Source organism: Phasianus colchicus, chromosome 7 (genome assembly GCF_987193195.1).
Source record: "Phasianus colchicus chromosome 7, bPhaCol1.hap1.1, whole genome shotgun sequence".
Lineage (NCBI taxonomy): Eukaryota > Metazoa > Chordata > Aves > Galliformes > Phasianidae > Phasianus > Phasianus colchicus.
This window is the reverse complement of record NC_143442.1, coordinates 26,458,956-26,472,880: the sequence shown is the minus strand read 5'-3', so window position 1 is coordinate 26,472,880 and position 13,925 is coordinate 26,458,956. Positions and strand designations below refer to the sequence as shown.

General features: G+C 40.3%; 1 protein-coding gene across 6 annotated transcripts in view; it reads right to left on the bottom strand.

The window, feature by feature from the left end:
• SATB2 (SATB homeobox 2) overlaps positions 1 to 13,925 on the bottom strand; it is a 211,723-nt gene that overhangs the window by 95,953 nt on the left and 101,845 nt on the right. For all 6 annotated transcript variants that reach the window (XM_090144256.1, XM_090144257.1, XM_031601176.2 and 3 more), the window contains one exon: positions 6,436 to 6,612. In XM_090144256.1, coding sequence (XP_090000382.1) covers positions 6,436 to 6,612 — 177 coding nt within the window. The remainder of the gene's footprint in view (positions 1 to 6,435; positions 6,613 to 13,925) is intronic.

Genomic DNA, 13,925 nt, shown 5'->3' with positions numbered 1-13,925 from the left:
GCTTGTTGTCTTAGCTGAGAGGTTGAGAAGGGGCCAAGAAAAATCAGAATTTATCATAAGCTGGTCTCAGTTTTTAATTGAGTACATAGGCCTTTCGGAGAGAGTGTAGTTTTTATTTTATGCCAAATTATTACAGGGGTTGCTGTGACAAGGCAAATAAGTAAATAAATAAATAGAAATAATTTTTAAAAAGAATTGAGCTGTGGCTCAATTTCCCCAGCATTTCCTTAATGGTTTATAAAACAAGCAGAACATATGAAAATATGTCCTCTAAGAGCGTGACACATGAAGAAACTCCAGCGCTGCCCAGATACCCTCACACAGAGCCTACAGCCACAGCAAGTGGGAAGCACGACAGACCACAGCCCTCATAAAACAGAGGCATGGATTTGCTGCTGTGGCCTCAGCAATGTTTCTCAAAAACAAAGTGAGAGAGGAATCATTAAATTTTTTGTTCCTCTCTATCTGCAACAGAGTCTGAGACTTACCAGTTTTGAGTATGGAACAAACAAATTACAGGCAGTCTGCTGCCACGAGCTCACCACAGCCCAAAGCCAGCACCTAGATGTGACGCACTGCAAAGTACTTGGCCGAGAATGCTCCTCACAGGCAAAAGAAGCCTCAGGCAGGCAGGACACAAACACCCAAGCTAGTTTTGTCCCCTCTGTCTCCTCTCCCTGTCCCTGTTTCCTGCTTCCCAGCCAGGCTCTACCCAGGCACAAACCGCAAATGAGATGGAGAGCAGTGTCAGAAGTGCTGAGCTGGTCAGGGCTGAGTTTGGGTACTTGCCTCTAAGCTGTTCAAACACCAATAAATTACCCATTTACTTATACTACCCAGATGTTTGCCGTCTAGAAAAATAGATTATTATTTGTGGAAGGTTTTGTTCCATCACAAAAATCCTGTAAATAATATATTGGGATCAGAAAGCCAATACCACATGGCACACATCAGTACTGGACTGGTGGTGGGGAGAAAAAGGAAAGAGTCCTTTGACCACTATTGAAAAGTTAAGAACTTCCATCATGAGCTTATCAAAGAATGACAACTCACTGTAGTTCACACTTAATGCTGTGGTGGACAAGGAGGGTGGCAACTTGAAACTGGAACCCAGTACTTTTCTAAATGTGCACAGAAATATATATCTGTATAACTTATATGTATAAAATAATTTATATGTATTTACACTATAGATCTAAATTACGAATGCATATTTCTTATCTATAGAAGTAAAACATGAAATCTATTCCATTAATTACATATCTGAATATGATATCATAGTATTTCCTTTTCGGTCACAAAAAAGTATAGTTTAAGCAGACCCTATGAATACAAACAGCGTGGGTCTCTATGTCTCCTTTAATACTCCTTTAATAAAAAAGATTTCTTAATAGTTCCAAGTGGTATTTAGAGTGAACACTTGGGATATAATTGAAATGGCATGAGAAGCTGAACCTTTAACAAGTGTCTTTCAAATCCTATGTCCATTATGCACTGTAACGCCTACTGAAAAACAAAGCAGGAAGAGGCTTTCAACATTCTCATTGAAGTCCGACTTTCTCTCTCAGCTCCTGTAAATTAGTTTCACTTGCAGTTGTCATGAAGTTTTGCAGGGTAGACAAAACAGTGATTTGCTGGTAAGCATCTGTATATAGGGAAATAAATACTTGAGCAGTATTCAGACCAATTTCTTTAAACGTCACAGAGAAAGACAAAGAACACAACTGAAGCAATGCACAACTCAAGAAGGAGCTGCTTTGACAAGGACTGCTTTGATCTGAATGGCTGAGTATTACTGCAAGAAATCCAGTCTGCTCAGCAAACCCAGACAAATTTGTCATTAAATGTCATGTCTGAGTCTACTGTAGGATGCCTGTTAGAGTCCTACCTCACATGCTTATTACTCCTAAATGATCTTTCACAGTTTTACCTCCAAAGTTAGATAGAAGAAAGGTGAGATTATCCATAAGAACCTTTCCCCAGGAAAGGTGCACAAAAGGAGATTACTGAATAAAGAGCTGCTAAGGATTGAACAAGACTACTCTGGTGAACAGAGTCCTGAAGAGGGCTGGGTTGGTTTCTCTTCTACTCATTAAACCCTAGACTAGGAGATGTCTGATTATACAAACAGGGAGCCACAGCTCAAACATACAACTGGCACTGGGCACTGGCTAAGGAGGCAGAAGATCCTGGATTATAGCACCCTTGCAATTTATTGCACAGGAAATACCTGAACCCAGGTTTCCTCTCATCTCACCCATACTTCTATGTTGCGCCTGTATGAAAAAGCAACTTATCTTCCCAACTGCAGCAAACTTAGCTGTATACAAGCAGCACAAGTTTTGCAGGGTTTTGTTACATTTTTTCTGTACCTTTCTTGATAGAGAAATATAAAATCAGTTTGCATGTGTTCAACACAGCCCCCAGTTGGTACATTCTGCCTTCACCTGACATTCAGTTAGAAACTACTATGGTCCCAGAGGCAGCACAGATGGGAATATTTCACAGGATCTTTTCCTATTAACTTTATGTTTGGGTCTTCCCTGAGCCTCACTCTTGAGAAGCAGATCACAGCAAGTAACACTGCACAGCAACAATATTCCAGATGTGCTATCCACAATGTTACCCACAGACACAGTCAGGGCAGGCACTCCTTTGCCCTGCCAGCATACCCAGCAGAAAAACCTTGGAACCAAAGGCAAAGTCTACTTTGATGGGCCACTAAGCTTTGTGAGGCTCTGTAGACAATGTACACCAGTTTTGTGTATGCTCACAACAGCTAGCAGGGAACCAGTCAAAAGAGAAAACACTACTTTATTTTTCATATGGATTGTAAGAAATTGGTAGAAGTGTCAGACTAGCACTGCTCTTCCTCAACTCCACAGTGGGAGAGAGTCAGCTTTCACAGCGGGTCCAAAGCTTCAGACTGTTCACAAAGTACTTCAGATTGCAGCTAACTTCATACTGCTTTGGCCTCAGCACTCAGTCCCCACCAGCTCCCCCCTCCTGCACAGCTCACTTAGAGTACCACACCCAACAATAAAAAAATAATAATAACAGAAAATAACTTTCAGAAAGGCACCAGGGTATGTAATTTTTATTAAATTACACACGGAACAGGTGCCCTTTTAAAGCGTGACTCTTTTTCTTACCAGAAGGCACATGTAGCAGGTTCCCTAGTGTCAGGTGTAGACTCAAGTGATGAAAGAAAAATACATAAATGTTGATTAAACCTTTGTTGCCATTCACACCACCAACTTTCACACCCCAGTGCCAAGCTGTTAACAAATTCCCATTCTGTTCCAGAAGACTTTTCACAGCTCCTGTCAGAAAAGGGAAGTTTCACGAGGGCAGTGCTTGCTGGAAAAGTTTCTGCTCTTGCCACCATCAACAAAAAATGTTTGCAACCAGCTGTTTGTGTAATAATAACTGCGTCCTGCCCAAACTGTGGGGGAATAAAAAGCTTCTTCCAGCAAGGCATGGGGCCATCTTCATGTATATCCCCCAGTATGTATTTGTTTCAAAATATTTATGCTAAGACTTCTCAGCTCTCCGGGGAGCTCAGCAGCTCTGGGCAGACCCACAGCAGGGCCTCCTTGGACACACATTCCCCTCCATGTCACGTCTTCTTTCTGGCATGCAGACTCTGCAGTACAGTAGGCGATGTGAGATGGGGCCCTACGCACAAATCACGCACCACCTGCTTGAGACTCAGCAGGGCTGTGCGAATGCTGTGGTGAACTGCGGCGAAGGCGGTGTGAAATTGCACAGCAGTTCTCTCTCCTGCCACAACTCCATTTTTTCACCCACAAGTAACTCTTATCTGACATTGGAGATGTGGTTCTTTAGAATGCACAAACACAAGAAGTGTCCTGTGAGATGAAATGAACAGTGGTTCTCCTTCTGACAGTCAACCAAAGAAACAGACATTTTCCTAACTCAATAGGTGATGACTATTACATCCTAGATTAAGATTACTGCATAAGCAGCCTTTACAAAACAAAGCTTTGACAATCTTGCATTTACTTTGTCCTAGAGGACATGAGGACACCTAGTCACAACGATGCCCTGAACAGCTCAAAGCTTCACCATTTTGAGAAATGCACCTGAAGTTCTTCAGCTTCTCATGCAGATCGTGTAATTCAGCTGATCACAAAGCATAGAGAAGAACTAAGTGGCTGTTCATCAACGTATATTGCTAAATGAAATCAATTCCAACTACTGGAACAGAAGCAGACTTTTCCTTTATCCAGAATGAACAGAGCAAATAGCCTTATATTTTTTCCTCTTTTTCCACATCAGAAAATTGTGCTCCCAAATAAACCCTTTACTAAAGTATTCAGCAACATGTTTCCATAAACACTGGTTGACAGATTATAGCCCAACATTCTACAATTTTTCTCACGAAACTAGCCAGTCTCAGATACCTGTACCAGCAATTTGCCTCTGCCTGGACCTCATCTCTCTGCTTGCATACAGTAGCACAGAAGCAAGCTATTTCAGAACATGCTGCCCACTTCAGTTTTGTACGTTAAAATCAGCATATCCTACAGTATTTGCCCAGGAAGCATAAAAGACTTCAGAGAACTGGTCCTTTGGTGTGAAGATAAGCATGCTGACCAAGGAAGAGATTTTATTCCTGACAGATCTTTGAAGTAATTTCTGTCATTTCTAAATACTATACCACCTGATGTTTTCTAGTTTAGGCAATTAATCCCTTAAAGACAAAAATTGTGAAGTCTTTTCTATTAGATTAATTGAAACAATTAGAGGTTCAACTTTGATTTTATAGATGAGTTATTTGAGCACAACACCAAATGACAGATTACTAGCTGAACCTGCTCCCTTACGATGTCTGTAGTTTAAAAACGCAGTGGCCGTTTCCTCCCTGCACAGTGACTAATTTCCTTTGTGATTCAATCTGTCTCTACTCCTTGGTATTCTCACAGCAGAGAGATGCTGCAAATGCAAGGTTCCCCAAGTGAGATGCTCAGCCAGTGTGGATCACTGCACTGAGTGGCATGCCTCCTCAGAGCAGGTTTCCTGCAAAGCCCATTCCCCTTCATAAGTGCCAAGACTGAAATCTTGGCCACTGAATGCAGCATGTTCCACATGTTAGCTCACAACATATTGAGCAACTGTGTTAACTGAGATGGATAGTGCTGTCAAACAGGAAGCTGGCTCACCAGGATGGAAACAGTGGAATACAATGACCTTTTACATTTATTGGGGGGGGAAAAAAAAAAGAAAAAAAAAGTGTCCCTAAAACGACATGAAATGTTTCCTGTTAAAAAACAAAACAGCTACCTTCTCATATAGTTTTTATTGCTGCACTGTGTAAATAAATAAATACATTAGATCTGTGCACGAGCTCTGCCCGTAAGCAGATCCTGAGCCTCTCTCACAGAGCAGAGAGGCTGACAGAGGAAATGAATCATTATCACCCTGCTTGGAGAGAAGTTTGTACAAAGAGTGTTGCGCTATTAACCGCTGTCTGGAACTCCTGCATACAGCACTACCGCTGCTCCCTCTGTTTGCACATTCAAATTCCTAGCTATACAAAGTGACTAAAACCAACAGATAAAATCCAAATCCCCAGGCAAAGCTACTGTTAAACTACCCTAAACTGCAGGGGTCCAATTGATGACATGAGGATGAAACAAAGTCACAGGCTTCTCATCCAAAAGAGAAAACAATGAAATAATCTCCTCAGCATAAAAGTTTCTTGAAATGTGAAATTCATTTTGGAAAGACTTTTCCCGATCCCCCACCTCCTGCCTGTCTCCCCCATTTATACAATTTTACGTTTCATGCTGATATTTTGGGTATAGAGAGGAAAGCTTTGTTAATTTTAAGACTTTGCTCCTTCTGGAGAATCATTCGCAAAAAGAAGGAATGGTAGAGATTTACAAAGCACTTTGCAGCAGTACCGCAGACAAGCAGAAACAAAAATCAGTTTGCACATTTTGCAGTACGGCTATTGGCAATTAAGAGAACACGTATACATAACCTTACTGTATTCAATACACTGTTTCAAAAATGAAACATTATAACATGCTGTTCAAAACGGCCCTGATAGAAAGAGAAGTACCAGATACCATCTAGCCCTACACTTAGAGGTTCTACCCTGCACTTCTGCACTGATTTCCTCAAAGCAGCAACCTGCCTTGAGATACAGAACAAATGTGTCATGAATACGCTGACTGATCATTATCACCATATTTCACACTTCAGCAAGATCCAGCTAATGCTTTCTAGGCTGGCTAACAAGATAGGTGTTGTTCTACACCTAGTTTAAGATTAAGTAATCAAAACAACCGATTAAAACACTTCCAAGATTTCCCACCGATTTTCTTGCTTTCTCCTTGCAGTGAACAGCCTCAGGTGCACCATTCAGTCAATACAGAGAAGAGGGAAAAGAACTTTACTGAATACCTTGTGCCTGAGCCGCAGAGCTGTGGGAATACCCCAGAGCCAGGAGCGCTGTCTCCACCAGCTGGCTAAAGAGCACATCTTTGCGAACCAGAACGAACTCAGCATGCTCTTCTCGATTATCATATTCAAGAGAGGCATCCGACTGCTCCACCACACAAAAGACTGGAATCATCAAACCTAGATGGAAAAAAAGAAGTCTGTGAGAGAGGAACAAGAAAAGCATCGTACATCTCTGATAAAAGCTTTCATTTAAAACACCTCCTAGAAGGCTCATCATAAGTGGATATTGGCCTTTCTTCCCCAGGGGACAGCTTTTGTTTTCTTTCAAGGGAAATACTGAAGTCTCATCACTTGACTCATTTACAAACCACACTAAAAGCCCCAGAGAATACAATTTAGGAACAAAGTAACAGTCAGCATGAGGACAAATGAGATTTTTCTACTAAGACTTTTTTAATACTGATGAAATTTTCTACAGTTCCTTGAATGCCCTATTCTTGCAGGTCAGGGCTTCTCTACACTCAGAGATCTGAAAACCTGACATGTAAACACCACTCTCCAGCTTCTCTCCACAGAGAGACCATCACGGAGATATTGTTTGGGGCTAGTCCCATATGCACTTCTTGGATTGGCCAGGTTAATTCACATACTTCCAGCCCACGGCCATCCTACCCATTCTGCAAAGTAAACACACTTGCATAAATTTTACTGAAAATGATGATTTGGTGGTGTTGGGAACTAATGGACCAGCAGTCCCAGAGAAGGTGGCAGTGTTCTCTTAAAGTACGAAGAGACTGAGAACAGCTCTCTTAGAAAGAGGATCAAGTGCGAGGGTGAATCACAGAAGTAAAAAACTCAAGGAGTGTTCTGGATTCAATTTAATTCTCTTTTATTGTAAATTTACTTTTGTGGTAATGAGATCAAGTCATCCCTGGTAATAAACGGTGAGGCGTGAACTTAAAGGGATCCAGTACTACAGACAGGCCAGAAACAAGCCAATTTGTGGAACACGGCCTTATAGTACTGCATGTCTGTGCGTGGAGGGAAAAGCATGAAAGGAAAACACAGAAAACTTACTGAGTTCGAACATCTATTTCCATCATTTGCTATAGGCCATGAAGTGTGTGGCAAAGGAAAAAATCACTACCTCCAGCAACATAAATTTATTAATTGGATACATATAATTTGTTAGCCTCTAGATAAGCTATGAAATATTAAGGGAAAGACAAATCTAAGCCTAAAGCCATTCCCAAAATGTGCTATGCAGAGCTTGCCTGAAAGTCTACCAGTTTACTTTTCAATCCTGTTTTTCAGAAGTAAATATGACAATTTCATGTAGGTAATATGAAAATAATTATTATGAAAATATTCACGAAAGAATTGATACAGATCACTGCATTCTTGGACTGGGCACTTCATAAGGGAAAGAGAGGAGAAAGCCAAATTTTGGTTCTCCTTCTATACAAAGCCAATTCATTAAGATCATCTATCAGCAGTTCTAATATCTGCAAAACAGCGGTCAAAAAGGAGCCACCCTGCCCTGAAATAGATACAGTCACAGCAGTAACACCTGCTAAGGGACTTGAATCCTCCAGGCTTGAATTTGCAGAGATTAGATTTACTTAAAATGTATTTTAGATACACATTTATCATTTAGTGCCATAGCTGGCAGGGATTAGCTCCCAACTGGACATTCTAACTGCAGACCAGCAGTAGCTACAAGCCTGGATACCCAATTCATACGTTTTAGCATTCTGTTTTAAATCTTATCTTCAATAATGGGTAAATAGGTTACAGCATCATATTGATGCTGCTCCCTCTTTACCTCTGATTCCGTGATAAACTAATGCATTTTGCAAGTTCAAGAAACAAATTTTAACACACTCACTCAGGAATATACAGTGAAAAATATCTCTGGGTGCTTTTCTGAAAAGACAGAGTATGGCTGATTCTGTTCCCACTGAAGTCAACAACAAAATTGTTATTCCTTTCCAAGGTTAAAAGCTGAATTGTTTGTCCATAAATCATTTAACTAGTTAAAATGAAATTTAACCCCTGTAAGTAACAAACATACCCTCCCACTGAACATACGGCCTGTCACAGCATTTCTGATGGGGCTATTAATGTCTCAACAAAAGAATAAGATCATTGGCCAAATGCTAAGGCTGCAATATTGGTTGTGTAAATCACATTTTGGCAAGACAGTGTAAGTGAGTGAATGCAAACTGATGAGAAGAATGCCGCAGCATCTTCCATCCTCCTGCAGCATGCTTTCCTTGTCACAGAACTGTCTCTCCATCTTTTTAGCACAGAAGCAGCACCTATTCTCCATGCAATTTATGCCCATAATTTACTGTCTTAGCGCAAACAGGACCTCAAATGGTAGAAATGCTGTTGTCACAACACTATTGCATGGATGGCATGATAGACTTGCAGGAAGCTTGCCCATGATTATTTTTTAAATGGCTTGTTTTGGCCATCCAGGATTACAGGAGCCCTGCTACAGAAACAGCTTTTGCAAAAATATCTCTAAGCTCAGTGACCCAGCATAACTGATGATAAGCTGCCATTAGTACCTTAAAAACAGAGAGCAAAGGGCAGGTTACCACATCTGCCACTGCTAACACATTATGATCCTCTCGTTATGGCTGGAGTCTTAAAACCAATTTTGCTTTCCTAGAAAACAAGAGTCATCCAACTTCTTTCCAAGCAAACCCCACTCCGAGGAAATCCCATCTGCTCTGCCCTCTATTTTGCACTAGAAAGAGTTAAGCTATAATATTTCAAATGGATTTATTACTGTGAACTTCTCTGTTTCCTGATATTATCTGAATATAAATTAACATACCTCTGGTACATGAAAATCTGAAGGAAAATCACCTGCAGCTAAAACCAGCACAGTCTTTACACCGGTATGCATGACGCCTTGCACCTAGGCATATAAACGGAACCTCCACCTCACTACAGGGCCCTTACAGAAGAGGGATGCAAGCCAGTCCACCCTCACCATCATTCCAGTTGAACAACTTACTTACAGTGATACACAAGAGAGCAGGAGACCAAGCGTCCAGAACGAAGCCTTACACGCAGTAAGAAAAGCCTAACTCATAAATCCTAAAAGCCCTCAGCTCTTTTCTCTAGTGCCTGAGCAGCCAGAACTAGTCATCCTCCCTCTTCACGCATACACACAAAAAAGGCTGAGATCCCTTTTGAGCAAAACTCTTGTACGTTTGCTCTCCCAGCTTTAGAGAGATGTTTTAGTGAATGATGCGGTGTAACTCACAGTGGATAACATACGGCACTGAGTTTCACACATGGAGAAAACAGGGGGTAATCTGAAGGCTGAAAAGAAAACATTTTGTTTTCTCAAAGGAGGAGCACAATATGCTGAATTGCACACAAAACATTAGTAATGATTACAAATTATCCAAAAGACTTTTTCTACTTGATACTACTTCATTTAGCTGGTTTAGAAACAGCTCTTCAGTGCTTCTGTCAGCATATAGATAGCTTTAAGTGTTAGAGGAACATAAAATAAGACCTCAGAAAGCCTTTTAAAGAACACCTGTACACAAGAATTCCCTGTGTTCCATAGAAGAGAACACGGAAAGTGTTTCCAGAAGAACAGAATGGTTGGTGGTGATCGGTACCTCTGTACACCAAATATTTTCAAAACACATCAGAAATGGGAGTTAAGCTCTGTAGTTGCTTTCATGGAGTGCTTGTGATGTACAGAGAAGGCTTTGTACATTTGCTTGCATTTCTTTTAGCTGAGACTCATCTAAGCAGCAGAAAAATCAAAAAGCAATTAAATACGCAGACGACCTGTGCCCAAACGCAGGTTTTTCTCCTACTTGCTAGTTTCACTCCGCAGTTTTATTTTCCCATTCATTCTAAAAATGAAGAAAAAAGAAACAGGTATGCTGTCTAAAAAGACAAAACCCTGGACATTCCTCCACACAAAATATTCATTAAACAAAAGCTTGAAGCCAGTTAAAAATATTATCAAACTGAAGTCAAGCAGCTCCCTGGAAAACACTTTGAGCTGCAAGATTTGCAAGTGCAAGCTGTTAATTTCTAATAGTCAAGTAAAGGACAAGAGAGGGAAGATCTTTAAGAAGTCCTGTACTGATTTTTTTTGTTCATTTTCAAATAATATACTCCATCCAGTGCTTCAGATTGAGAATTAAAGGTGGCACTACCAGCAGTCAAACCTCTACACATCACCAACTTCCGCATGACCAGCCCAGGCACAGCACCTAAACCGAAGGAGAAAAGGCAACGGAAAAGCTGCAGAGGAGGTGAAACTATTACAGCCACCCACCCCTGCTGCCCATTAAATCGGAAGCAGTGCTTGCTCATCCTAATAAGCGTAATATGAAGATCAACCAATAAGAAGAGGCACCGATAAAATTTGTGTCTTTTTAGATTAAAATCTGTTTCCATCAGCGCAAGTTGTGAGCCCCATCTAGGTGTTATTTAATTTAATCTAATTTGAACAATTTCCAAACATCAGCTTGATTAATTTCAACAGCATGGTGTTATGGAAAGATTTACTGTATAGAGGTTGTCTAGCACAGAATTAATAAAGAAGCGAGTTCTTAGCCCTGAGTAACACCAGGGTTTAAGACTTCCCAGATTTCTAGTGGGAATACTTCATAGCACAAGCATGTTTTCTTCTGGGAGTGAAACCCACCAAAATTATTGAAAACTGAGATCAAATGCTGGTGTCAAACCCAAAGGAAATCATTCTAGAGTGGAGAGATTTTTATCAAATGAAGAAAGTGGAAAATAAAGTTTTTGTTGTTGCCGTTGCGCTTGGAGTTTTTGATTGTTATTTGTTTTTTTAACAGAGACACACACAGAGCAATCTCTCTCCAAGACAAAACAAATTTACATGGTTGGGAAATCAGGACATTTATTCAAAAATCCATAAACTACTGAAAACTCTTCATTACTGTGTGCAGAAAACATTTCCCTTGCAGTGACTGTACCATGGGTCATTCTCTAACTTAATCATTCCAATAGGGAAAAAAGAAATCAAACCTAGGAAAATGCAAGCAGCATACTCAAGTGTTCATCTACATACATACCTCCAAAGTCCAGTGTTAAAAAAAGTAAAAATAAAAACTCTAAAGGATGCTAAGATGACTAAAAATCTCATCCACATGCTAAAAAATTGTTCCCCACCTCCAACTGCCCAACGCATTTTCAGTTTGCACTTGATCTACACTGAGACTCAATCCCGAATGCCTTCAAAACACTAAAATACTAGCAACCTCAGCTGTGCGACCACATACGAGAGCCCTTCCCTGCAACAGAGACTGCATCTCTGCTACTAAAGCATGGGTCATCTTGAGGAAATTATCTGAGTGAAGACTCCACACGCTTAACAATAAAACACGCTTACACAACTGACAGTAACCACAGGAAGCAATCAAAGTACAGAAGTCCCCAAACCTAATCCGTTTCTGCTTTTTCTTCAGGCGAGAACACTTCATTCAGCGAACACCAGTAGTGGGAAAACAGTTCATTTATTTATATCTGTTTGCACTGCTATAGAGCTGACCTTAAATATACCCATTTGGTACTCAGCTTTTTCCCTTTCTTTTAAACAAATTTGAAAATTGAACCTAAACTGAGAAAGCCACTTTAAAGAGAGAAATCAGTGTTCACCCAGTACAGGAAAGGCTTGCCAGTTCTCCTCCCAGCATCCTGCAGTTCTAACTGAAAAGGCAAAAACAGATGAGTTGGGCAGCTTTTGGTTATTCAGAAATACCTCCATTTCTGCATGAAAGATGTCCACTCCATATCCAAGTACAACATAAATATTTCTATTATTACTACTTCAATTCTGAAAAACTAAACACCATCATGAAGAAAATAAAAAAAAAAAGTGAGGCTTCAGGGTGCCACTTTTTCAAAAGAGGGATTAAGGTTTGCAGCTTACAGAGATGACAATCTAGTGTGTACTCCAGAAATCAGGAGGCTCACCTAGATGAACAAACGTACAATGAGAGAAGAAAAAGTTATAATGAGAAAAGATCCACTGCATTCCTTTTTTCTTTCCCCTCGAGAGAAACAAAACCAGAAAGTACTTGAAAAAACAGTTATGTTGTTCTGATCTAAACACCGCTTTTACATAAATCACAGCACAGCTCTAGCTGGTGGTAATGTGAGATCTAACCCAGAAAATCCTGCAGAGTCCAAATAAGGCCTGCAGATATAGGATGCCTGATGACAGGCCGTGCAGGCACGTCTGTGCCATTCCCACACGCACATATGACTGTTCACACTCGGGAAGGATCGGGCTTGAAGCAGATCCTGGGTACAGCCTGTGTCTGTGCAGCCCAGAGGAAGATGAGCTGGAGCTCACACATTTCAGTGAGGGTCACTCACGTCCATTAAGGCTCACTTTCAAGCTACTTCATAGATTTTAAATATAATTAACTTGGACAAAATACGTGCTGTTGGCACATAACTTCCAATAAATGCACAGTTTGGGTAAATGGTCTGTATTTCAGCCTTCTACATATCAAGAAGCAACTTACAACAGTCTCACTATGAGGCTGGGAATTCTTCCACCATGAATCTTTTTTACTAGGAGTCACTTTGCAGTTGTTTGTCACCAAGCACTTGGAAACACACGAAGAAAACTCAGTGTGCACACTGACAGGAGCCCAGTGGGAAATCTGTATGTCAAATATCAGAGACAGCACCAGCACCTTCACAGACGTACAACCCTATACAAAAAAACAAAAGTGCCAAGCATCTCATTATAAGAAGTTTTGTTCAGAGAGAAGAATCCTGCTTTTTGCTAATCCTCTGATCTCCAGTGTGTTCTAGACAAAACACGAGATATCTGATTTTGTACACAAGCAGTAATGTGATGCTGTTAAACTCCTACTCTTTGAGGGTTTATAAGCCTGTTGAAAATAATTTGTTCCAGGATGCAATTTGGTAAAGAAGAACTCAGTCTACAGATGATTTTAATTCAATGTTTGTCAAAGAAACAAACAAATAAAAATCATGTTAAATAATATTACATTGTAGAAGTTTTCTTCCGAAGAGGGCCAGAGGAAATAAACTAAGGACAATATCTTTCTCCTCCTCTGTTATTTTTTCTGGCTTTAAATATTCAATAAATCTGTAGGCAGGAAATGCATTTCTACATATTATATTTTAGCCAATGGTGAATGCAAACCACAAGATATTATTTACATCCTTCTTCAGCTTCCAGTCCTTTTTGTGGCTTCAGTCACCCAACCATCACAACTACCCCAGCTCTCAGGAAATTTTATAAAGAAGTCACTAACATCTCTGCAGATGTCCCCTGCTTCTGACAGCTTAACTAGCCAAAGAATCTTTCTCTAAGCTGAAATAACAGCTTTACTGTTTGACACAAAATATTCCAGGCCACTATTCCACCACAGAAACATATTAAGAAACTCATAAGTTGATTTGATAATACTCAAATGTCAAAAAAAAAA